The 25459-nt window shown below is 42.1% G+C and overlaps 1 protein-coding gene across 4 annotated transcripts in view; it reads right to left on the bottom strand.

Annotated features, from left to right (window-relative positions):
* slc2a9l2 (solute carrier family 2 member 9, like 2) overlaps window positions 1-25459 on the bottom strand; it is a 268228-nt gene that overhangs the window by 103513 nt on the left and 139256 nt on the right. For 3 of the 4 annotated variants that reach the window (XM_063046289.1, XM_063046291.1, XM_063046293.1), the window contains 2 exons: window positions 12635-12736; window positions 108-183 (listed from right to left, as the gene is read on the bottom strand). In XM_063046289.1, coding sequence (XP_062902359.1) covers window positions 108-183; window positions 12635-12736 — 178 coding nt within the window. The remainder of the gene's footprint in view (window positions 1-107; window positions 184-12634; window positions 12737-25459) is intronic. The other variant, XM_063046290.1, reaches the window with a different exon arrangement.

Here is a 25459-nt window from a genome sequence, read left to right as displayed (position 1 = left end):
ATAAACACCCTCAACTGAAGAAAGAATTTTAGTGATGGCTGAAAGTATTAGTACTTAGTAGACAGAAAGAATTTCTAATTGTTGCTGAAATAAATTTTAACATTTACCTGGACCAATGCAAAATGATGTGATTACACCAAGAATGGATAACACATTCACGTATGACATCCAGAACACTTTATCCTGAAAAACATATAGTTTCAAGTAACACAAATCACAAAGAAGCCAGTTAAATATTAACATACAGATTTTCTCCAAACCTTATGATAGGATGTGGAGTGCAATATACTTTTCAAATTGAGAACACTTACACTTGCTACTATTAAACACTGGCATTAAAACAAGTCTAATGACATGGAAACTACGGCCAGTAACTCCAAGAGGAGACAGAAACACAGTGTAAACACTGGAAACAGGGCACCACCTCTCAAACTACAGCCTCCCAAATAACTTCTGCCCCACCTGCGGTAGAGCCTGCAAGTCCCACACTGGATTCTGTAACTGCAGGTGAGGCCAAACAAACAGCAAGTCCACCTCAATCTGATTGCATAAAAACAAGCGTGTAGACATATAATCTCTACGTAATCAACAGGAATTCTGCAGATGCTGGATATTCAAGCAACACACATAAAAGTTGCTGGTCCTGACGAAGGGTCTCGGCCTGAAACGTCGACTGCACCACTTCCTAGAGATACTGCCTGGCCTGCTGCGTTCACCAGCAACTTTTATGGGTGTTGCTATCTCTACGTAATGTACTGTTTTGGGTCTTTCTAAAGTTAATGGTATTGCCCTACTGAAGACAGGGTCTTGATAGCAAGCAGACAGTGAAGTAATGAAATACCACTAAACGTCTGTAGAGTAGCAAAGTATCAACATGTGATAAAGTTTACCTCCTGTGCAGGTTGTGTAGAATTTCAGATTGCTTCCAGGACAGAGTAAAGCGAGACACAGTATGTAAAGTAGCCCTTATAGAATCTTACCATGGCTAATCATTAAGCACAAGACATTCAGTAGACACTGGAAATCCAGAGTAACTCACAATGCTGGAGAAACACAGCAGGTCAGGCAGCATCTGAAAAGGTATGAAATTGATGTTTCGAGCTGACGCCCTTCATCAATCCTGACTCTTTATTCCTTTCCATGGATGCCGCCTGTCCTGTTGAGTTCCTCCATCATTCTGAGTGGCCATTTAATCTACAGTGTAGTTCAATCAGCATCTGTGAGGGGAAAGGAATTGTGAAAACTTGGGAGTCAAAAACCGTGCATCAGGATAGGAGCTGGAGCCATCAGTATCAGCTGTAGTAGATGCACCGTTGTAGCATCCTTCGTGTTCCTTGCTGAGATATTTAATGAAAATTTATGTATGTTTAAGGCAGAAGTTGATATTCTTGATTGGTCAGGGCATGAAGGGATACGGTGAGACTGGGGCTGACAAGAAAATGGATCAGTCATGATGAAATGGAAGAGCATACCTGATGGGCCACATTGCCTAATTCTGCTCCTATATCTCATAGTCAAAAATTTTGTTGTCATATGCTAGCCTGGTCCACAAATGATCCATCAGGAATAGGTTTTAGAACCAATCAAGAGATCTGCTTTAGTATCTGTTCAAATAGAAATGCTTCATCTACTCAGATGCCAGTGGAATACTGTACCTCCTGAACGACCTTGCAGTGAAGTGCCCCTTTAAATTTGCCTAAGATCTGTTGCATGACCCTACTTCCTACATGTAAGGGGTTTCTTCTTTTATGTTACTGCGTAGGCTAATTAAAATGGCTTCTTTGTTATGTTATAATTGAAATGGCTTCTTTGTTATGTTAACTGCTGAGAAAGTCCTCCCGCTAGCAGATTGTTTGGATTATGTTATTGATAAGAGGGTGTTACGAACCAACTGGGATAGATGTTATTCTTTCTGTGTGTCTGTAAGTTATTGTGATATGCAGGTTTTTGGGCAGAAGGCGTGAGGGGTGGGGGGGAGGATGGACAAGGTGCTGTGAGTCGGCTAACAGGGTCGGACCCTGTGCAGGAGCCCGAGGTCCAGGGTGTTCGGCGAGGAGAGGAGACGGAGACGGACTCGTGTGGAGCGTCTGGTTGACCACTGTTGTTGGTCCCAGGCGGCAGGTCAAGGTGGACCGAGGGGATCGCATGGTGAAGAAGGAGGGTCCCGAGCTCCAACTGTTTGCGGATGAAGAGATTGAACTTTGATAAGTGTGGCACCTTTTATTTTCCTTTTATATTTTATTCTCTATTAATTATATAGTTCCAGTAATATCTATAAACTGTAATTCATTTAATCGTATCTGGTGTATTGTCTGTTATTTGGGCAGGGTGGGGTACATCACACAGCATCCACACAAACTGATACCCCAGTTTGGCGGGGCTGAGGGATGTTTCCCTGGACGACAGTGAGCCGAGCGACCCTGAGGCTGGCCACGGGGGCTACATACAAACTAAGGATTACTCTCAAACTCCCTGCTTTACAGGGTCTCTGCTCAATCATGTCCTTGACCTTTCGTTTTAAGGCAGACCTTTGACTTATGGCAGGCAATTCAATCCATAGCCAGCCTCTCCGGTGACAATATTTTTAAACTTAAACTCCATAAGACCACAAGACAAAGGAACAGAATTGGGCCACTTGGCCCTTTCAGTCTACTCCACCATTCAATCCTGGCTGCTTTATTTTCCCTCTTAACCCTGTTTTCCTGCCTTCTTCCCATAACATTTGATGTCCTTTCTCATTAAACACTGCTCTGTCTAATGACTTGGCCCTCATAACCAGCTGTGGCAACTAATTCCACAGATTCACAACCCTCTGGCCAAAGAAATTCCACCATCTCTGTTCTAAAGCAAAACCCTCTATTTTCAGGCTGTTCTTTCTGGTCCTAGACTCTCCCACTATTGGAATCATCTTCTGCACACCCACTCTATCCTGGCCTTTCAATATTCAGCAGGTTTCAATGAGATTTCCCACCCCACCCCCAACTGCCATTCTTCTAAACTCTCAAGTGCTACACATATATTAAACGTTTCTTTCCCAAGATCATTCTTGAAAACCTCCTCTGGACCATCTCCAATGCCATCATATCCTTTCTTAGACATGGAGCTCAAAACTGCTTACAATACTTCAAATGTGGTCTGACTAATGCCTTAGAAAGGCTCAGTATTACCATATAATCATATAACAATTACAGCACGGAAACAGGCCATCTCAGCCCTTCTAGTCCACGCCGAACTCTTACTATCTCCTAGTCCCACCGACCCGCACTCAGCCCATAACCCTCCATTCCTTTCCTGTCCATATATCTATCCAATTTAACTTTAAACGACAACATTGAACCTGCCTCAACCACTTCTGCTGGAAGCTCGTTCCACACAGCTACCACTCTCTGAGTAAAGAAGATCCCCTCATGTTACCCTAAACTTTTGCCCTTTAACTCTCAACTCATGTCCTCTTGTTTGAATCTCCCCCATTCTCAATGGAGAAAGCCTATCTACGTCAACTTTATCAATCCTCCTCATAATTTTAAACACCTCTATCAAGTCCCCCCTCAACCTTCTACACTCCAAAGAATAAAGACCTAACTTGTTCAACCTTTCTCTGTAACTTAGGAGATGAAACCCAGGCAACAATTTAGTAAATCTCCTCTGCACTCCCTCAATTTTATTGACATCTTTCCTATAATTCGGTGACCAGAACTGTACACAATACTCCAAATTTGGCCTTACCAATGCCTCATACAATTTCAACATTACATCCCAACTCCTATATTCAATGCTCTGATTAATAAAGGCCAGCATACCAAAAGCTTTCTTCACCACCCTATCCACATGAGATTCCACCTCCAGGGAACTATGCACCATTATTCCTAGATCCCTCTGTTCTACAGCATTCTTCAATGCCCTACTATTTACCATGTATGTCCTATTTTGATTAGTCCTACCAAAATGTAGCACCTCACATTTTTCAGCATTAAACTCCATCTGCCATCTTTCAGCCCACTCTTCTAACTGGCCTAAATCTCTCTGCAAGCTTTGAAAACCTACTTCGTTACCCACAACACCACCTATCTTAGTATCATCTGCACACTTACTAATCCAATTTACCACCCCATCATCCAGATCATTAATATATATTACAAACAACATTGGACCCAGTACAGATCCCTGAGGCACACCACTACACACCCTCCCCCAATCTGACACACAGTTATCCACCACTACTCTCTGGCGTCTCCCATCCAGCCACTGCTGAATCCATTTTACTACTTCGATATTAATGCCTAATGATTGAACCTTCCTAACTAACCTTCCGTGTGGAACCTTGTCAAAGGCCTTACTGAAGTCCACATAGACAACATCCACCGCATAACCCTCGTCAACTTTCCTAGTAACCTCATCAAAAAATTCAGTAAGGTTTGTCAAACATGACCTTCCACGCACAAATCCATGTTCACTGTTCCTAATCAGACCCTGTCTATCCAGATAATTATATATACCATCTCTAAGAATACTTTCCATCAATTTACCCACCACTGACGTCAAACTCACAGGCCGATAATTGCCAGGTTTACTCTTAGAACCCTTTATAAACAATGGAACCACACAAGCAATACGCCAACCCTGCTATTTCCACACTAACCTCCCTCAAGGTCCTAGGGAATATCTTGTCCGGACCCAGAGACTTATCCACTTTTATATTCCTTAAAGGCGCCAGTACTTCCTCTTCTTTAATCGTCATACTTCCCATAACTACCCTTCTTGTTTCCTTTACCTTACACAATTCAACATCCTTCTCCTTAGTGAATACCAAAAAAAAGAAATTGTTCAAAATCTCCCCTATCTCTTTCGGCTCCGCACATAGCCGTCCACTCTGATTCTCTAAGGGACCGATTTTATTCCTCACTATCCTTTTGCTATTAATATAACTGTAGAAACCCTTTGCACTTTTGCTAAAGCAGCCTCGTATCTTCTTTTAGCTTTTCTAATTTCTTTCTTAAGATTCCTTTTACATTCTTTATATTTCTCGAGCACCTCATTAACTCTAAGCTGCCTATACTTATTGTAGATCCCTCTCTTTTTCTGAACCAAGTTTCCTATATCCCTTGAAAATCATGGCTCTCTCAAACTTTTAACCTTTCCTTTCAACCTAACAGGAAAATAAAGATCCTGTACCCTCAAAATTTCACCTTTAAATGACCTCCATTTCTCTATTACATCCTTCCCATTAAACAAATTGTCCTAATCCACTCCTTTTAAATCCTTTCGCATCTCCTCAAAGTTAGCCTTTCTCCAATCAAAAATCTCAACCCTAGGTCCAGTCCTATCCTTCTCCATAATTATATTGAAACTAATGGTATTGTGATCACTGGACCCGAAGTGCTCCCCAACACATACCTCCGTCACCTGCCCTATCTCATTCCCTAACAGGAGATCCAACAATGCCCCTTCTCTAGTTGGTATCTCTATGTATTGCTGCAAAAAACTATCTTGCACACATTTGACAAACTCCAAACCATCCAGCCCTTTTACAGAATGGGCTTCCCAGTCTATGAGTGGAAAATTAAGATCTCCCACAATCACAACCTTATGCTTACGACAAATATCTGCTATCTGCTTACAAATTTGTTCCTCCAGTTCTCGGTCCCCATTACGTGGTCTATAATACACCCCTATAAGCATCACTACACCTTTCCTATTCCTCAATTCCACCCAAATAGCCTCCCTCAACGAGTCCACTAATCTATCCTGCCAGAGTACCACTGCTATATTTTCTCTGACAAGCAGTGCAACACCTCCCGCTCTTGCCCCTCCTATTCTATCACACCTGAAGCAACAAAATCCTGGAATATTTAGTTGCCAATCACACCACTCCTGCAACCACGTTTCACTAATAGCTACAACATTATATTTCCAGGTATCAATCCATGCTCTAAGCTCATCCACCTTTCTTACAATGCTCCTAGCATTAAAATAGATGCACTCAAGAAACTCTCCACCTCTTATTCTCTGTTTATCCTTAATGGAACAAACAACTTTGTTATCTTTTCTTCCTTGTCCCCTACATCTTTGGTCTGAGTGCTCCTGATCTCTGTCCCCTGCCTACTCTCCCTCACACACTGTCTACTAGCTTTCTCTATTTGTGAACTAACCTCCTCTTTCCTAGTCTCTTTAATTTGATTCCCATTCGCCAACTATTCTAGTTTAAAGTCACCTCAGTAGCCCTCGCAAATCTCCCCGCCAGGATATTGGTCCCCCTAGGATTCAAGTGTAACCTGTCCTTTTTGTACAGGTCACACCTGCACCAAAAGAGGTCCCAATGATCCAAAAACTTGAATCCCTGCCCCCTGCTCCAATCCCTCAGCCACGCACTTATCCTCCACCTCATCGCATTCCTACTCTCACTGTCACGTAGCACAGGCAGTAATCCCGAGATTACTACCTTTGCGGTCCTTTTTCTCAACTCCCTTCCTAACTTCCTATATCCTCCTTTCAGGACCTCTCCCCTTTTCCTACCTATGTCATTGGTACCTATATGTACCACAACTTCTGGCTCCTCTCCCTCCCACTTCAGGATATCTTGGACGCGATCAGAAACATCCCAGACCCTCGCACCAGGGAGGCAAACTACCATCTGGGTCTCCAGACTGCATCCACAGAATCACCTATCTGACCCCCTAACTAACAAGTCCCCTATTACTACTGCCCTCCTCTTCCTTTCCCTACCCTTCTGAGTTACAGGGCTGGACTCTGTGCCGGAGGCACGACCCCCAGGTAAGCTGTCTCCCCCAACAGTACTCAAACAGGAGTACTTATTGTCAAGGGGCACAGCCACTGGGGTATTCTCTATTACCTGACTCTTCCTCTTCCCCCTCCTAACCGTGACCCACTTGTCTGCCTCCCATAGCCCCGGTGTGACCACCTGCCTGTAACTCCTCTCTATCAGCTCCTCACTCTCCCTGACCAGATGAAGGTCATCGAGCTGCAGCTCCAGTTCCCTAATGCGGTCCCTTAGGAGCTGCATCTCGGCGCACCTGGCGCAGATGTGGATGTCCGGGAAGCTGGGAGACTCCACTACCTCCCACATCCGGCACCGAGAACAACAAACTGCCCTCACACTCATACTGCCCCTCTCCTCAAATAACAAAAAATGAATACCAAACCTTCCTCGCCTCGCCCGTTTCCACCTAAGCCTTACATTCCGCCTTACATTCTTTTCTTTCCAATTCAACTTGCAAGTTAATACTCAGAGAAACCTGCACTGATGAGTCCCTTTGCACTTCAACTTCTGAATTGTCTTCCTATTCAGGAAACAGTCTATACCTCTATTCCTTCTTACAAAGCATGGCCACAACACTTCACTACATTGTATTCCATCTGCCACTTCTTTGTCCATTTTCCTAACTTATCCAAGTCCTTCTGCAAACTCCCTACTTCTCTACATTGCCTGCCTCTCCACTTACCTTTGTATCATCCACAGACTTGGCCACAAAGCCACTAATTCTGTCATCCAGATTAATAACACAGAACATGAAAAGTAGCGCACCCAGCACCAACCTCTGTGGAACATCAATAGTCAACGGCAGCCAATCAATAAAGGTCACCTTTATTCCCACTTTTTGCCTTCAAGTCAGCCAATTTTCTATGCTAGTATCTTTCCTGTGATACCATGGGCTCTTACCTTGTTCAGCAACCGCATGTGTGACAACTTGTCAAAGGCTTTCTGAAAATCCAAGCACACAACATACACTGACCCTCTTTGTTCATAAGACCTTAAGACACAGGAGCAGAATTAGGCCATTCAGCCCATTGAGTCTGCTTCACCATTCCATCATGGTTGATCCTGGATCCCACTCAACTCCATACACGGGCCTTCTTGCCATATCCTTTGATGTCCTGACTGATCAGGAAACGATCAACTTCTGCCTTAAATATATGCACAGAATCGGCCTCTACCGCAGTCTGTGGCAGAGCATTCCACAGATTCACTACTCTCTGGCTAAAAAAATTCCTCCTTACCTCTGTTCTAAAAGGTCGCCCCTCAATTTTGAGGCTGTGCCCTCTAGTTCTGGACACACACACCATAGGAAACATCCTCTCCAGATTCACTCTATCTAGTCCTTTCAACATTCGGTAGGTTTCAATTAGATTCCCCCAACATCCTTCTAAATTCCAGTGAGCACAGGCCCAAAGCTGCCAAACGCTCATGTGTTAACCCCTACATTCCTGGAATCATCCCCATGAACCTCCTCTGGACTGTCTCCAATGATAACACATCCTTTCTGAGATAAGGGGCCCAAAACTGTTGATAATACTCCAAGTGCAGCCTGACTAGTGTCTTATAAAGGCTCAGCATTATCTCTTTGCTTTTATAATGGACTCCCTTTGAAATAAATGCCAACATTGCACTTGCCTTCTTTACCACAGACTCAACCTGTAAATTAAACTTCTGGGAGTCTTGCACGAGGACTCCTAAGTCCCTCTGCACCTCTGATGTTTGAACCTTCTTCCCATTTAGATAACAGTCTGCACTACTGTTCCTTTTACCAAAATGCATTATCATATATTTCACAACATTGCATTCCATCTGCCACTTCTTTGCCCATTTTTCCAATTTGTCTAAGTCCTGCTGCAGTCACATTGCTTCCTCAGCACTACCTACCCCTCCACCTATCTCTGTAACATCCGCAAACTTTGCCACAAAGCCATGAATTCCATTATCCAAATCATTGACAAACAATGTGAAAAGTAGCAAACCCAATACTGACCCCTGAGGAACACCACTGGTCTCTGGCAGCCAACCAGAAAAGGCCCCCTTTATTCCCACTCGCTGCCTCTTGCTTGCTAGCCATTCTGCTATCCATGCCAGTATCTTTCCTGTAACACCATAGGATTTTATCTTATTAAGCAACCTCCTGTGTGGCACCTTGTCAAATGCCTTCCGAAAATCCAAGTAAATGGCATCCACTGCCTCTCCTTTGTCCACCCTGCTTGTTAATTCCTCAAAGAACTCTTAACAGATTTGTCAGGCAAGGTTTCCCTTTACAACAACCATGCTGATTTTGGCTTATTTTATTAGTCTCCAAGTTCCTTGAAACCTCATCCTTAATCATGGACTCCAACACTTTTCCAACCACTGAGGTTAGGCTAACAGGCCTACAATTTCCTTTCCTGTGCTCTCCTCCGGTTTTAAAGAGTGGAGTGACATTTGCAATCTTCCAGTCCTCCGGGACCATGCCAGAGTCAAGTGATTCTTGAAAGATCATGAACAACGCATCTGTTATCTCTTGAGCAATCTCTCTCAGGACTCTGGGATGTAGTCCATCCGGCCCAGGTGACTTATCCACCTTAAGATCTTTGAGTTTCCCTAGCACATGTTCCTTTGCAGTAGCATTGGCTCTCACAACTGCTCCCTGACACTCACAGATCTCTGGCACACTGCTAGTGTCTTCCACAGTGAAAAATGATGAAAAGTACCCATTAAGTTCAGTTGCCATTTTTTTGTCTCCCATTACAACCTCACCAACATAATTTTTCAGTGGAACTCTCACTTCCCCTTTATTCTTGAAATAACTGAAAAATTCTTTGATATCTTGCTTTATACTATTGGCTAGCTTGCTCTCATATTTCATCTTTTCCCTTCTTGTTGTTTTTTAGTTGCTTTTTATTAGATTTTACAAAATTCGCAATCATCCAACTTCCCACTCACTTTTGCGACCTTATATATGCCCTTTCCTTGGCTTTTAAGCAGTCCTTAACTTCCTTTGTCAGCACAGTTGCCTACATTTGAGAACTTCTTCCTCTGTGGGACATATCTCTGCTCTGCCGTCATCCCTGCCAATATCCTCCTCTCATCCACCTGTGCAAGTTCCTCTCTCATGCCTCTGCAGTTCCCTTATTCCACTGCGATACTGATACATGTGGTTTATGTTTCTCCCTCTCAAATTGCAGTATGAATTCAATCATATTATGATCACTGTCTCCTAAGTGTTCCTTTATGTTAAGCTCCCTGAAAAGATCTGGGTTATTACACAGCATCCAATCTAAGATGGCCTTTCCCCAAGTAGGCTCAAACACAAGCTGCTCTAAAAACCCATCTGGTAGGCACTCAACAAATTCCCTCTCTTGCGATCTGACACCAACCTGATTTTCTTAATCCCCTTGCATATTGAAGTCCCCCATTACAATTGTGTCATTACCCTTATTACATGCCCTTTCCAGCTCCCTTTGCAATCTCAAACCCACATCTTTGCTACTATTTGGAGGTCTATACATGATACCCAAAATGTTTTTGTTTACACTTGCAATTTCTTAACTTCATCCACAAAGATTCAACATTCTCTGACCCTATGTCTTATCTTTCTAAAGATGTAATTCCATCTCTTACCAAGAGAGCCACACCACTACCTATGTCTTCCTGCCTGTCCTTTCGATACAAAGTACATCCTTTGCTGTTAAGCTCCCAACTATGGCCTTTCATGACTCAGTGATGCCCACAACATCATACCGTCCAATTTCTAATTGGGCCACGAGTTCCTCCACCTTATTCCAAGTGCTACTTGCATTTAAATACAGCGGTTTAAATCCTGCATTCTTCACCCTTCTGAATTTTGCCTCTGTGGTACAATTTAACTCTCTGTTCTGTCTGCATTTGTACCCACTCTTTGTTTTGTCCTTCCTTACATTCATGTTGCACTCATCATCTACATGTAAACCTGCTGGTTCATCCTCAGCTCTATCAGACTGATTTCCATCCCCCTGCCATATTAGTTTTAATCACTCCCAACAGCTGTCTAGTAAATCTGCCCGCAAGAAGATTGGTCCCCCTTGGATTGTTTATCCTGCCTGTTACTTCCTCAATGAATTCCTACAGATTTTTCAGGTAAGATATCCCTTAAGGAAGCCATGCTAACTTCAGCCTGTTTGATCATGTGTCTCCAAGTACCCCACAGCCTTATCCTTAAGCATGGACTCTGTAATCTTGGAAACTACTGAAGTCAGCCTAACTGACCTATTGTTTCCTGTCTTTTGCCTCCTTTCTTTCTTACAGAGTTGTGCAGCACTGAGATTGGACCAATCCAGAATGCCTCCACAATCTCTTCGGCTACCTCTTTCAGAACCCTGGGGTGTAGTCCAACTAGTCCAGGTGACTTACTCATTGTCAGCACCTTCATGGTAATAGCAACTACACTCACTTCGGCACCCTGATACTGTCAGATTTCTGGCACACTTCCACAGTGAAGACAGATGCAAAATGCTGATTCAGTTTGTCTGACATTTCTTTGTCTCCCATTACTACCCGTCCAGTGTCATTTTCCAACGGTACAATGTCGAGTCTTGCCTCACTGTTACTTGTCAAATATCTGAAAAAACTTTTCATATCACTTTTTATATTATTGGATAGCTTACCTTCATTTTTTATCTTTTCTCTCCTAATTGCTTTTTAGTTGCTTTCTGTTAGTTTTTAAAATCTTCCAAATTCTGTCGCTTCACTAATTTTTGCAAAACTGTATGCCCTCTGTTTTGCTTTTATGCTGTCTTTAGCAAACCTTGCTGCTATGGTTGCCTCATCCCAAATGTCTCTCTTCCACACAATGAAAGAACATGAAGACCAGAGAGCCTGAAATCAGCAATACCCTCGAACTGAGGCTCTAATCCTCCCTCTCCCTTGACTTCACAATCCACAACCTACCTCCTCTGCAACTTGAGAAATGGAGGAAATTGCTTAAATTTATTTTTGCATAAATCTATTTTATTAGACCAAATCAATAATTCTTTGATAACATTTGACAAATTTCCCTAGGAATCTTCATAAGTATGGTTCCATAACAACATAATGAACGGCATTATATAATTGAAATCTCTGCAATGCAATATTACTTAACTTTTTTTTCAGGAAGGTGTTTTGTCCCTTTGATTCTTTCTGCTTGTTACACAGTCCTTTAGAACAGGAACCCGCTTTTTGAAAGACCATTGCCAATTTTAGATGAAGAAATGTGTACATAAACTGTAGCTTCACATACAAAATGCTGGAGGCTGCACTTATGGGGGGGAATAAGCAGTTGGCATTTTGAGCTGAAACAGAAGTCAGAATAAGAAGTTGGGGGAGGGGAAGGAGTTCAATTTCAAGCTGACAGGTGATAGGTGTGTGGGGAGGGGAGAAGAAGCTGGGAGAGGGATGGGAGGATGAAGTGAGAAGCTGAGAGGTGATAAGTGGAAGAGAACAAGGGCTGAAGAGAAGGAACCTGATAGCAGAGGACAGTTATCAATGGAAGAAAGGGAAGAAAGGGAAGGAGGGAAGTAGACACATGAGCAGGTGAGGAGAACAGAAAGGTAAGAGTATAGCCAGAATGGGGAATGGAAATGGCAGAGGGAGCAAAAGGGGAGAAATTACCAGAAGTTAGAGAAATCGATGTTCATGACCTCAGGATGGAGGCTACCCAGACGGCCACCAATCCACCTTCACCTTCACCTGCTCACATCTACTGACCTCAAGAGCTACATACAAACACTGAACACAGACAAAAGCTGAATTAAATATCTTCAGCGAATTGAGCAATGCAGTGTGCATGAGACGTCCCAATACAAGTTGTGGAACAGCCAGGGTTTGATCAAGGTGATAAATCAATTTATATACCTGCAGGTTAAGTGAAAGCGTGAGTAATCCAAAGAAGAATGACATGAGACAAAATCCACCAATGAGAAGAGGCTTTCGGCCAAGTTTTTCAATGGTCAAACCCTGGAGAGAAAAATAGGATTTTCATTTTCATTTAATAAACACTGTGAGTAAGTTATAGAAACTGATTACATTCTTTTCATTGACCTGGAGCAAAGGAACTGGATCTATTTCTTAGTCGGAGGAAGTCTCATGCAGCATTGGCAAAGCCCAAGTTAGAGGACATTGTAACTACTGACTTGAAGGTACTGCTCAGCTGACAAATAGCCAACTGATTTGCATGGCATTCCCTCGTTCATTATTTTAGTTCAAACAATATCTAAATCGAAATGAACAATTACAAGTTAAATAAATGAAATGTTAGGGGCTACAAATAAAATAGTTAGTAATAAGTTCAGGAGAAACATCTTTATTCTGAGATGTATCCCCATAATGAGTTTTTGAGATGAACAGCATGAACAAGCAGACAATGGGTGGCACGGTTAGTGCAATACTTTACAGCACAGTCTCTAAGATCCTCATTCAATTCCCATCGCTGTTTGTAGGAGTTTGTATATTCTTCACATGACCACAAAGATTTCCTCCAGACGTTCTGGTTTCCTCCCACACCCCAAAGACATGCAGCTTAGTGTTAGTCAGTCACAGACATACTATGTCAGTGCCGGGAGCATGGTGACACAGCACAAAATGGTTGGTTTGCTTTGACACAGAACAATGCATTTCGCTGCATGTTTCAATGTGCATGGGACAAATAAAACTGATCTTTAAAAAGGAAAAAGAAACTGAACAGCTTGCAGCTTGGATCAGACAATAAGGAGTAAGCTGCTGCCCACGTGGAAATAAACACTAAAGATCAAATGCTCTACTCAGGTACTGTAAACCCTGTGTATAAATAGCAGGGTGAGTAATATCATAAAACTGACTGTATGCCTTTCTAGAAATATTTACAACAGTATGTTATTGCATTACAGCATGTAGAAAAATAATTCTTGCAAAAATATTACTAAACTAGCTTACTATAAACTCCTGACCAGAATACTTGTCATGTTCTGTTCTCCAAAAAGGAAAGCACATATGGCTTCTTTAAAGTTATTTAATCACAAAAGAAGAAATTGAATGCTGGAAATATGAACCATGGTTCCAAAATAAGCATCCTGTCTTTGAGCTTTCATAACAAACCAAATGAAACTAGATTCTAATAGTCACAGCCTTTTATCTGGAATTGTGAGTGTACAAATAAACATTTCTGACAACTTAATAAAAAAAACTGCAAATGATGATAATCTCAAATCAAAACAAAAATGCTCAAAATATTCCACTGGTCAGCAAGACAGAGTGAACAGCTCAGATCAAAGACCCCGCTTCAACAATGGGAAACCAGTAGAAAGTTGCAAAAGGCAGCAGAGGAGATGGAAAAGATAAAGGAAACAGGTTTGCTCAGTTATTTCCAACAGTTATTGAGCCACAGTTGATAGATTAATGAGTAAACTCAGAAGTAGATAAAACAAGGGATGTGCTAAAGATGTGATATACAGGTCAGAGTTGTTGCCAAAATCCAAAACCAAGAGGAGAATGTGTAAAGTGCCCCTTAGATCAGTCTGCTCTTGCCCCAGAGAATACATTTCCTCTTATCTTGCCTCAATATTTTCTTTACTTTGTCTCAGCCCCTCTTCTCTTTCCACTCACATCTGAGACTTTCCAGACAGCAGGTCTTTGTTTTTCCTTCCCCTCCACCACAGTTGACAGAGCACTTGGCCATACATTGCCTATTTCCAACTAGTCTTCTCTAGACTGAATAAGAATCAAATTTCTATGGTTCTTACATTCCACTCCATCAGTTCCTACATTTGATAGGTTATATTTTGCAATTTCTGCCATCATCAGACAGATATTCCCCACCCTTATCTTTCAGTCTTCCAAAGGGTACATTCTCTTCAGTACTTTATGGTCCACCAACTCCTCTCCTTCTTACAATATGCACGTGGTTGTGAAACTCAGACATGAAATAACCATCAAACAGCTAATCATATCTTCAAAAGATTTCTCATGGGTTGGGGGAATCCTTCTGATTTCTGGGCATATTGAACTGTACGCAGAAAACAGAAGGATGTGATTGCTAATGCTGTGTTCCAAAATAGAGTATCTCTATCAATGCACGTTGCTTCAAACTCCATAAACATTCCCAAGGACAATGGGCAACATATGCAGACAAGAAAGTAAATAACAGGTATAAAAGAATAAAATATGGCAGCCAGTGTATACCATCATATTGATGTGAATTTTAAATTGCTTTTTCTCATGAATACATTTGAATGGCTCAACATCTGCTGCAGCTCAAAGTTGTTCATTACAGAACAGCATTTTACCTCTATATAATCACTAATAAATTACTTTTCATTAGCACAATTACAAGTGCTAAATTCTGAACATGTCTCCATACTGCACTTCCAGTGCTGTCATCTTCTCAATTTTTCCTTATCTTTGTATCAAAGATTACATATAAACATAGAAAACCTACAGCACAATACAGGCCCTTCAGCCCACAAAGTTGTGCCGAACATGTCCTGACCTTAGAAATTACTAGCGTTACCCATAGCCCTCTAATTTTCTAAGCTCCACGTATCTATCCAAAAGTCTCTTAAAAGACCCTATTGTATCCGCCTCCACCACTGTTGCCAGCAGCCCATCCATGCACTCACCACTCTCTAGGGAAGGGAATAAAAAAATTTTTTAAATGCAGGCAATGGAAATCTGAATCAAAAACAGATGTAGCCCCCCTGGCCAGCCTCAGGGTCGCTCAGCTCGCTGTCGTCTAGGGAAACAGCCCTCGGCCCCACCAAACTGGATAATTAGTTTGTGTGGATGCTGTGTGATGTACCCCACCCTGCCCAAATAACAGACAATACACCAGATACGATTAAATGATTTACAGTTTATAGATATTACTGGAACTATATAATTAATAGAGACTAAAATATAAAAGGAAAATAAAAGGCGCCACACTTATCAAAGTTCAATCTCTTCGTGCACAAACAGTTGGAGCTCAGGACCCTTCTTCTTCACCCTGCGACCCCTCGGACCACCTCGACCGGCCACCTGGGACCAACAACAGTGGTTGACCAGACACTCCACACAAGTCCGTCTCCGTCTCCTGTCCTTGCCAAACACCCTGCTCGGGGTCCGACCCCGTTAGTGGACATCACAGCACCTGGTCCATCCTCTGTCTCTCTCTCCTGCCTTCTCTTCCAAAACCCCATGCATACAATATCTTCAGATACACCAAAAGCATGACAACTATCCCAATTGGTTCGTAACATATTCTTATCACACTCTAACCCACAACAAGCTGCTAGCGCAAGAACTTTCTCAGCGTTTAACATAACAAAGAAGCATTCCCAAGTATAACATAACAAAGAAGCCATTTTAATTAGCCTACGCAGCAACATAAAAGACGAAACCCTCTTACACAGAAAATGCTGGAAGAACTCAGCAGGTCATATATCATCTGCGGAAAGAGAAACGGTTAACATTTTAGGATGAAAATCTTATTTCACAGCTGAGAAAATGAGAAAGCAAGTTAACCTCAATGCCAGAGATGGTGGAGCAGGCCAAAGGAGAGAATATTCTGGCATTGGCCAAGACACTTTGTCCATTTGCCTTCAGGAGCTGATGGACTCACAGTTCTGAAGCTCAACAGACTCATTAGTTTCCCCAAGAATATACAGTTATGGTTAAGTTTTTTTTTGACAACTCTAGTTCTGTCAGAATGCTACTCTAATGCAGTGACTCTCAACTGTTTTTTGTCCACGGCCCCCTTAGGAGCTCTTCTCAGGTACCAGGCGCCCCCCCCCCGCTTTCAAACAGCAATACAACACAAACAGAAAATCATTTATTAATGAACACCAAGAAAACTTCAACATTCCGACATACTGGACAAAACTTTAAAAAAAGACTGTATGAAATTAAACGCAAACAACAGGAATTCTGCAGATGTTGGAAATTCAAGCAACACACATCAAAGTTGCTGGTGAACGCAGCAGGCCAGGAAGCATCTGTAGGAAGAGGTGCAGTCGTCGTTTCAGGCCGAGACCCTTCGTCAGGACTAACTGAAAGAGGAGATAGTGAGAGATTTTTAAGTGGGAGGGGGAGGGGGAGATCCAAACTGATAGGAGAAGACAGGAGGGGGAGGGATGGAGCCAAGAGCTGGACAGGTGATTGGCAAAAGGGATATGAGAGGATCATGGGACAGGAGGCCTAGGGAAAAAGAAAGGGGGACGGTGGAAGCCCAGAGGATGGGCAAGGAGTATAGTGAGAGGGACAGAGGGAGAAAAAAGAGAAAGAAAATAAAACTAATAAATAAATAAGTAATGGATGGGGTGCGAAGGGGAGGTGGGGCATTAACGGACGTTAGAGAAGTCAATGTTCATGCCATCAGGTTGGAGGCTACCCAGACTGAATATAAAGTGTTGTTCCTCCAACCTGAGTGTGGCTTCATCTTGACAGTAGAGGAGGCCGTGGATAGACATATCAGAATGGGAATGGGACGTGGAATTAAAATGTGTGGCCACTGGGAGATCCTGCTTTCTCTGGTGGACAGAGCGTAGGTGATTTCCTTGTGTTTGGGTTGTACTTCAAATGGCTTTAAAATCCAATCCGGGATACCGAGGTTTAACAGGTCATTAAATCTTTCTTGCATATCCTTGTGTATCTGCTTGAGATGTTTCACATAAACGGTAAGGTCATCGTCCTTCAGTACCTCTGCGATCGTCTTCAGGTTTGGAAATTGTAAAACTTCCCGACCCATATGTGGCAATAGACTTGGAGTTTCTTAAGGAAAGAAACAATGGCTTCCTTACAATCTACGAGGTTACTGTTTTTGCCCTGTAAGGTCTTGTTTAACAAATTAAGCTTCTGAAAGATATCTGCCAGTTACCAGGGCCCCCATAAACCCTTGGGGCTCCCCTTCTCACAGTGTTCAGTCGGTGGCCCCCTTCAATGTGCCAGGGCCCCTAATAGGGCCAGATAGCCCCCGTTGAGAATGGCTGCTCTAATGGACTGCATTGCAAGTGTTAATGCATCAGACAGTTATCACTGATGGCTCAGGCCTTCATTTCCTGGATGCATTGTAATAAAGGGCAGTGCAGCATGTTCAAATATATCAGGCTGAGTGATATTAGAGGCTCCTGTACAATTACTGGTGTGAATTACTGCCAGAAACTACATTCATCCCCCTTCCCCACCCAAATGACTTCACCTGTCATAGTCTTGCTTGGACTCCTTTCCCTCCCCCCACCTTATTCTGGTATCTTCCCCCTTCCTCAACAGTCCTGATGAAGTATCTTGGCCCAAAATGTCAACTGTTCATTCATTTCCATAGATGCTGCTGGACCAAAACATTTGTTGCTGAAGGATGGACCACAGGCCGTGCACACATGAGAAAAATTGAAGTGAGACCCTCAAAATCATTTAAATTATATTGAATGAATGCCTACAATTGTTGTCATAATGCATTTTTTTTTCAATCTAGACAGAAAAACATCAATATTTTGAATGCCACCAAATTGTGAGCATAAGATCATAAGACATAGGAGACGAATTAGGCCATTCAGCCCATCGAGTCTGCTCCGCCATTCCATCATGGCTGATCTGGATCCCACTCAATCCCATACTCCTGCATTCTCGCCATATCCTTTGATGCCCTGACCCATCAGGAAACAAACAACTTCCGACTTAAATGTACCCACACACTTGGCCTCCACTGCAGTTTGTGGCAGAGCATTGCACAGATTTACTACTCTCTGGCTATAAAAAATTCCTCCTTATCTCTATTCTAAAGGGTTGTCCCTCAATTTTGAGGCTGTGCCCTCTAGTTCTGAATACCCCCACCATAGGAGACATCCTTTCCACATCCACCCTATCTAGTCCTTTCAATATTCAGTAGGTTTCAAGAGATCCCCCTCCTCCCCGCATTCTTCTAATTTCCAGTGAGTGCAGGCCCAAAGCTTCCAAATGCTCCTCATATGTTAGCCCTTCATTCCCGGAATCATCCTTGTGAACCTTCTCTGGATTCTCTCCAATGACAACACATCTTCTGGGATATGGGGCCAAAACTGTTGGCAATACAAGTGCGACTGACTCATATTTTACGAAGCCTCAGCATTATCTCCTTGCATTTATATTCCATTGTCCTTGAAATAAATGCCAACATTGCATTTGCCTGAAAATTAACCTTCTGGGATTCTTGCACGAGGACTTCCAAGTCCCCCTGCACCTCTGATGTTTGAACCTTCTCCCCATTTAGATAGTAGTCTGCACTGTTGTTCCTTTTACCAAAATGCGTCATCATACATTTCCCAACACTGTATTCCATCTGCCACTTTTTTGCCCATTCTTCCAGTTTGTCTGAGTCCTACTGCAATCGCTTTGTTTCCTCGGCACTACCTACCCCTCCACCCATCTTCGTATCACCTGCAAACTTTGGCACAAAGCCATCAATTCCAGTGCTGACTTACCTCGACACAGCTTTTAAAAACAGGATGTATTTTGAGCACATTGAATAAAATGAGCTCCTCAAATCTAAAGGGCAAATACAGAGTTAATGAAATGTAAAAGAACAATATATGGCAGGACCCTCAAATGCATTAATGTACAGAGCAACCATTTATCTAAGTCTATAGCCAACGGAAAATGGCTGCACAAGTTGAAGGGCAGCGAAGAAGGCATAGAGTGTGCTTCCTTTATTATTCAAGGTGCTGAGCTTAAGAGTTAGAAAGTTATATTGCAGCTTGAGAAAACTCAGTTTTGGCAACATCAAGCAATCGATTCTGGTCACCTCATTATATGAAGGATGTGGACACTCTGGCTAGGGAACAGAAGATATTTGTCAGGATGCTGCCTGGATTACAGGGCATGTGCTATGAGGGCAGATGGTCAAACGTGCCATTTTCTCTGGAGGGGAAAGTAAACAACATCCACTGACTCTCCTTTCACAGCTCCGCCTGTTACGTTATTTCCCCAAAGAATTCCAACAGAAATCAGGTAAGATTTCTCCTTAAATCATCTGGCTTCTACACTCTGCCTTTCCAGTCCTGATGAAGTCTGTAATGTGGACTATTTACTCCCTTCCATTGATGCTGCCAGACCTGCTGAGATCTTCCAGCATTTTGCGTGTGTTGCTCAAGATTTCCAACATCTGCAGAATCTCTTGTGTTTATGAGTTAAAATGATGGCGGGTTGACGATATTGCTCAGGGATCTGTGAGCTTGAGAATTTAAAAGCAATATCAACTTTTTGCCCTAAAGATGCAAGTATTCCTGACGACAAACATTATAAATGTCCCGGAGTGGTCAGAAAATGGAGAAACACGGTGCCATGCCAGTCAAGGAATAAATCGTTGTTTACTGATGCTGGGGCTAGTTATGAGGATGAAGACACTGGAGGAGATCTGGGCAAATATGCAGTTTTGTTGGGTTTTGCTGTTTGTGGAGCTACTGAATGAATTGAATACAGGAAGTCCCCGAGTTATGAACGTCCGACTTATGAACAACTCGCACTTACGAACGACCTGCCATAAAGCCTATTATATTAAAAATTCGTCAACGTCCGCCATTTTAAGTCAGATCACTACCGTTAACACTGTGTTGAGTGTGTAACTTTGTATTTGGCTTAAATTTTTCTTAGCAAGATTCACCCTGACCCCACCTTTTCAGTCAGCACCGCCCCCACTTGTCCCATTTAACCTGTCTCAATGCAGGTAGACTTTAGGACCTGCTGCCCGCGGCTGCTGCTGAATCCGCAGTGTTTCTGTTCTGTTGACGGAAAACGACCATGATTGAAAATAAAGTGGAAATAATAAGACGATCGGAAAGAGATGAAATGCCATTGGAAAAGCGTAAAGGCTGATTGATACTTGTGCGTACTAGCTTACGCTGTAGCCTATGCAAGTGGGCTACGCTGTTGTGAGCATCTATACTTGTGCGTTGGTGTGTCTGCGTCGCTCTGCAATTCACTGCCAAAATGCTAGTTAGCGGTGGGGTTTCTATGCCACTGTGTTGAAACTCAACATGAAGAAACTCAAACTTCAAACAATGGCAACAAACTGAAGGAGGGTGAATTTTCTGTGCTTGTCTGGCCACTGAGAGACATGGATGAGGAAATGCATTTCAAATATTTTCAGATGGCAGCAGATAGATTTGACGATTTGGTTCATCGTCTCCAACCATTTATTTCGCATCAGTGTACACACAGTATATTCAGAGACTGACGATCACCATTCAAGTTTTAGCTTCAGGTGGAAGTCAACAGGCTACAAACTGTTGTAGCAGCTAGCTACAAACTGGCGTCAAGCACAGGGTCCTCCATAATTTCGGAGGTCTGTAAAAAGCTTTATGGAAAGCATTGCAGCCAGAGTTCCTTCCCTGCCCTTCAGTCACCCAGTGGGAAGCTATTGCAGTGTAGGAGGAAATGCGATGCTACTAAGCGGACCAATCACAGTTGTTGTGGTCTGCATCGCCGCAACGCGTAGTTACATTTTGGGAGAGGTGCGCATTATGCTACGGTGTAGAGTACAGCGTAGGGTACCCGGCTACACCGTACTTACGACATACATTTGGTGCACAAGTATAAATCAGCCTTTAGGCTACAGTTGGTCAATGATCGGAAAAATTTTAAAGGATAAAGTGAGAATAATGGAGCAAAGTTAAATTGGACAGCTATATGGACAGGAAAGGAATGGAGGGTTATGGGCTGAGTGCAGGCCGGTGGGACTAGGTGAGAGTAAGAGTTCGGCATGGACTAGAAGGTCCGAGATAGCCTGTTTCCGTGCTGTAATTGTTACATGGTTATATGTGAAAGGCCCTACCCCAACAAAAGATACAATTATTACTAAGCAACGCAGTGGTTTAATTATTGAAATACATACGCTTCTTAAGTGTTTTATATGCATAGGAAGGTAAAATATATACTATATACCAAGACAAATGTTTGACTAACTGACACTAAATAATACCAGATGTACCTGTTCCGAATTATGTACAAATCCGACTTAAAGACGGACTCAGGAACAGAACTCGTTCGTAACCCAGGGACTGACTGCCTGTACTTCAAAAGTGGTCTGGTTAGTAATCGGCAAAACAAAAGAGTTTACAGGCAGTAATTACATGATGGCCTCTGTTGGTATTAACAACTAATGAGTTGTTAATGTTGCAGAAGTTCTTAGAGAAAGCTGAAGACAGCAAAGACAAAATCTACTGTTTTGCTCTGCTGACAACATTAGAGTTCTTCCTTGGCCCAGGAGGAACAATGGTTCATTTAGCTGTGCACACCAGCATGGCTAAATGGCAATTAAACTTGAACTTGAACTTGGAAGGGACAACACAAATGGAGTGCTAAGCAAAGAACAAAAAGTGCAAAGGTCTGTATCTGGAGAGGTTCCAGAAATATGTGGGGTGCAACATACTGTATAAACCTGCCATACAAAGGCAATAATTTTGAAGGAGCTGGGTTCAATACAACGAGAGATTCAATGTCTTAACAAAAGTACTACCAGTGGGTATACTTAATCTTTCACCGCTTTCAATGGCACGAACTGACGTTCCTTTTATTCCATCACATCATTTTCCTTTCCACTTCATTTCTTACATAGAACCGAGAAGCACATGACAAGCTCTCTTTTTCTCACTCAGAAGATTATCAACCTGAAATATTAATTTTACTTCTCTCTCTAGGGACATGTCCTTACCAACTGAGAATTTGGAGCATTTCTCTTTTCCAGCATCTATGTTATTTTGCTCACCTCACACCCAACAAAACTACAGGTCTTAACAATGCTTCTTCAACATTGTTCATACACCAATTTTGAGCATTGTTATTACATCCTGCTCTAATTTCACCTCACACCCCATGCAGTGTTTGCAGGAAGTTCACACATCTGCTTATGCTTTCAACAGCAATTAGCTCTCTTAAAGTAGGACAGGGCAGCAAACAGAGTAGCTGAGATACCAAGGTGGCGGGGTGGGCGGTCGGAGATCCAAAATCATTGTTCCAACTAAATCCTAGGTGTCATTAACCTGGCTACGATTATGAGAATCAGTTAAATGTGTGCAAAGGCTTATCTGAGCAGGGCACTAGAAAACTTTCAAAATTGTAGGATTGGCTTAATGTATCTCAGGCAGGCACTAAGACGATTCATGACAATGACTGTTGATGCTGATGGGCTCAGGACAGGGGAGCAGGCGGGCCATGAGTAATCGGTAAGTGTCTGTATGACAAGCTTAGACAGTGTGTAGCCAACATATTACGGGAAATGCTTCTTGGCATGAACTGCATCGCTTATCTACCAACTTCCTTTGCAGTGGAAGCTCCCATTAGTAAAATCTCTTGTTAAAAGTTGTGAAAATGATGTACCAGCAATGTAGCATTAAGAGCTCTCCATTATTTGAACTACTTATTGTCTTTGTCTTCATTGGGTGGTCAAGTTTAAGGTCATGTGTGGATGCACCAAACCAAAACTTCCACCCATAACTTTAAAAGATGAAGTCCCCAAGAAATGGATACACTCTTGAAATAAATTTAAGTGATTTCAAAGAGCTTCCACTAAGAATCAGAATCAGGTGTAATATCATTGGCATACGGCGTGAAATTTGTTATGTGGCAGCAGCACATTGCAATACATAACTGTAAATTACAGTAAGCATATATATTAAAACTTAAATTAAAGAAGTAGTGCAAAAAGAGAAATAAAAAGTAGTGAGATAGTGTTCATTTAGAAATCTGATGGCAGAGGGGAAGAGGAGTCATGCTATTTAAAGCTCTTTCATTTTTACCAAATTTACCTAAAAGTAAATCTATGGATATTGATCACATGATTTGCATTATTTTAATATATTTTCATGCTTTTTAAATCATAAAATTTTAAAACCAGATCTTTATGTTTAATGTCTATTGGAATGCATAATTATCAATTAGTAATAGAAAGTTATAATAACCCATTTTAAGTGCAGTAGAATAATAATCCATGTAAATATAGTAGAATGATTATCTGAAGAGACTGTACGAGCCAAAATATATGGTGGTGTCAAAATGAACCCACAGTTGTGTGTCATCACCATTCTGTTTCAGAATGATCTAGTAGGCGTTGCAGCAAATTACTCCCTCAATGATAATTTTGTTCCAAGCTGCTTTCCATTAAATAACCACGTTTGGAATATAACAGGTACAAGTCTGCAATTCTATTTAAATAACCACTTAGGAAAGTTTGGAATGTAACAGGTACAGGTCTGCAATTCTAGATAGACTTACTAAGAAAAGTAAAATACATGAGCTTCTATATGAAGCTTTCTTTTCACGTGCAACACAGTTCATCATGTAGAGAATGGTTGTTGTCCAGTGATTTCCAATGGAAATGGTACCACCCACCCAACGGGACAGTTACATGTCCTAGGGAGGCATTAGGGGAAACAGAAGTTGTCAGGGGGGCGTGCATGATTCTTGTGGGGGGAGCGGGGTTGGTGGTAAGTGGCATCCTAACTTGAGGCAGAAGACCTGACCAATCGTTAGTAGAGAGGCACTTTAAACAAAAGGAAGAGGCACTGGAACACAGGAAGAATCATAGCTCTGCAGGTGGGAGGCACTTGTCGTCCCAACACATCTGAAACCCAGCAATCTCACCTGACCTTACCATTCAAACAGACATTATTGTGGATGCATAAATTAGCAACCAAGGTGCCCAAAAGTTCCCCGTGACTTGCGGCAGAGAATGAGTTCATGCAATTTAACAGTTGGGAACTCAAGTACTCCCTCTCAACATTCTCTACAAATCTACTGAAAACAGGTCACACAACAATACAGCACAGAGCAGAACCAAACTGTGAATTAGAGCCAATCAGTAAACCTGCCAACCCCAAGGAGTCCTCTTGAGGTGCTCAAAGTGACCTTGGCTTCATATATATGGTCAAGAACTATTTTTGGGCGTTATGAGATCCTATGTGATTGGTCAATTGTGCTACCTGGAACAGTTTCAAGGTAGATTGTTGAACGCCACCGCTATTCCACTAACAATCAGATTCCAATTTGAATCATTGTCAATGTAAATTTCCCCGTTGTGATCATCATCTTCGCCTCTCCGTTCCTTTGCGTGCTGCTACCATCGTTCCATCCATGTCAACTGACTGCCGTCGTCAAATCCGAAAGACATTACAGTTTGTGTTAATTTTTAATTTTAATTTAGCCCCATCTATGAGTCTGAAGGCAGTGAGGCCCTGAAATCTAATCCTGCTAATAAACAGAAACTACAGAAAGTGCGTCAATACAATGTTACATTCCTGCAGTATAGTTTTATTCTGTTCCTGTCAGATCAGCAATGCCCCACTTACTTGCAATACTGTACTGTCTAATGAAGCCATTAAGATTGCAGGAACACTTCCGTAAAAGACACCCTGAAAAGGCAACTTATGGTATTACTCAGTTCCAGAAGATGAAAGAAGCATTTGAAAAGCATTGCACACTCAAGTCATTTGCCAAGAAAGCTAAAAATTACCTTGATAGTGGTTTCATTGCTTCTTATAACATTTCCAAAATGATAGAAAAGTATGGAAAATCTCATACAATTGGTGAAAGATTAAGAATGACTACTGTATCAGAAGTGCTCAACATCATTCTCAAAATGGATACTAGTATTTCAAAATCAATTCCTCTGAATAATAACTCTGTAGCTCATCGTATTGACGAAATGAATGAAGACATTGAGTATCAACTATGCACAGAGGTGCATCGAAACTCAGTATCAAA

The sequence above is a fragment of the Mobula hypostoma genome, chromosome 4, assembly GCF_963921235.1.
Source record: "Mobula hypostoma chromosome 4, sMobHyp1.1, whole genome shotgun sequence".
NCBI classification, from domain to species: Eukaryota; Metazoa; Chordata; class Chondrichthyes; order Myliobatiformes; family Myliobatidae; genus Mobula; species Mobula hypostoma.
The sequence above is the reverse complement of the archived record's forward strand: the minus strand, read 5'-3'. Positions and strand labels throughout refer to the sequence as shown.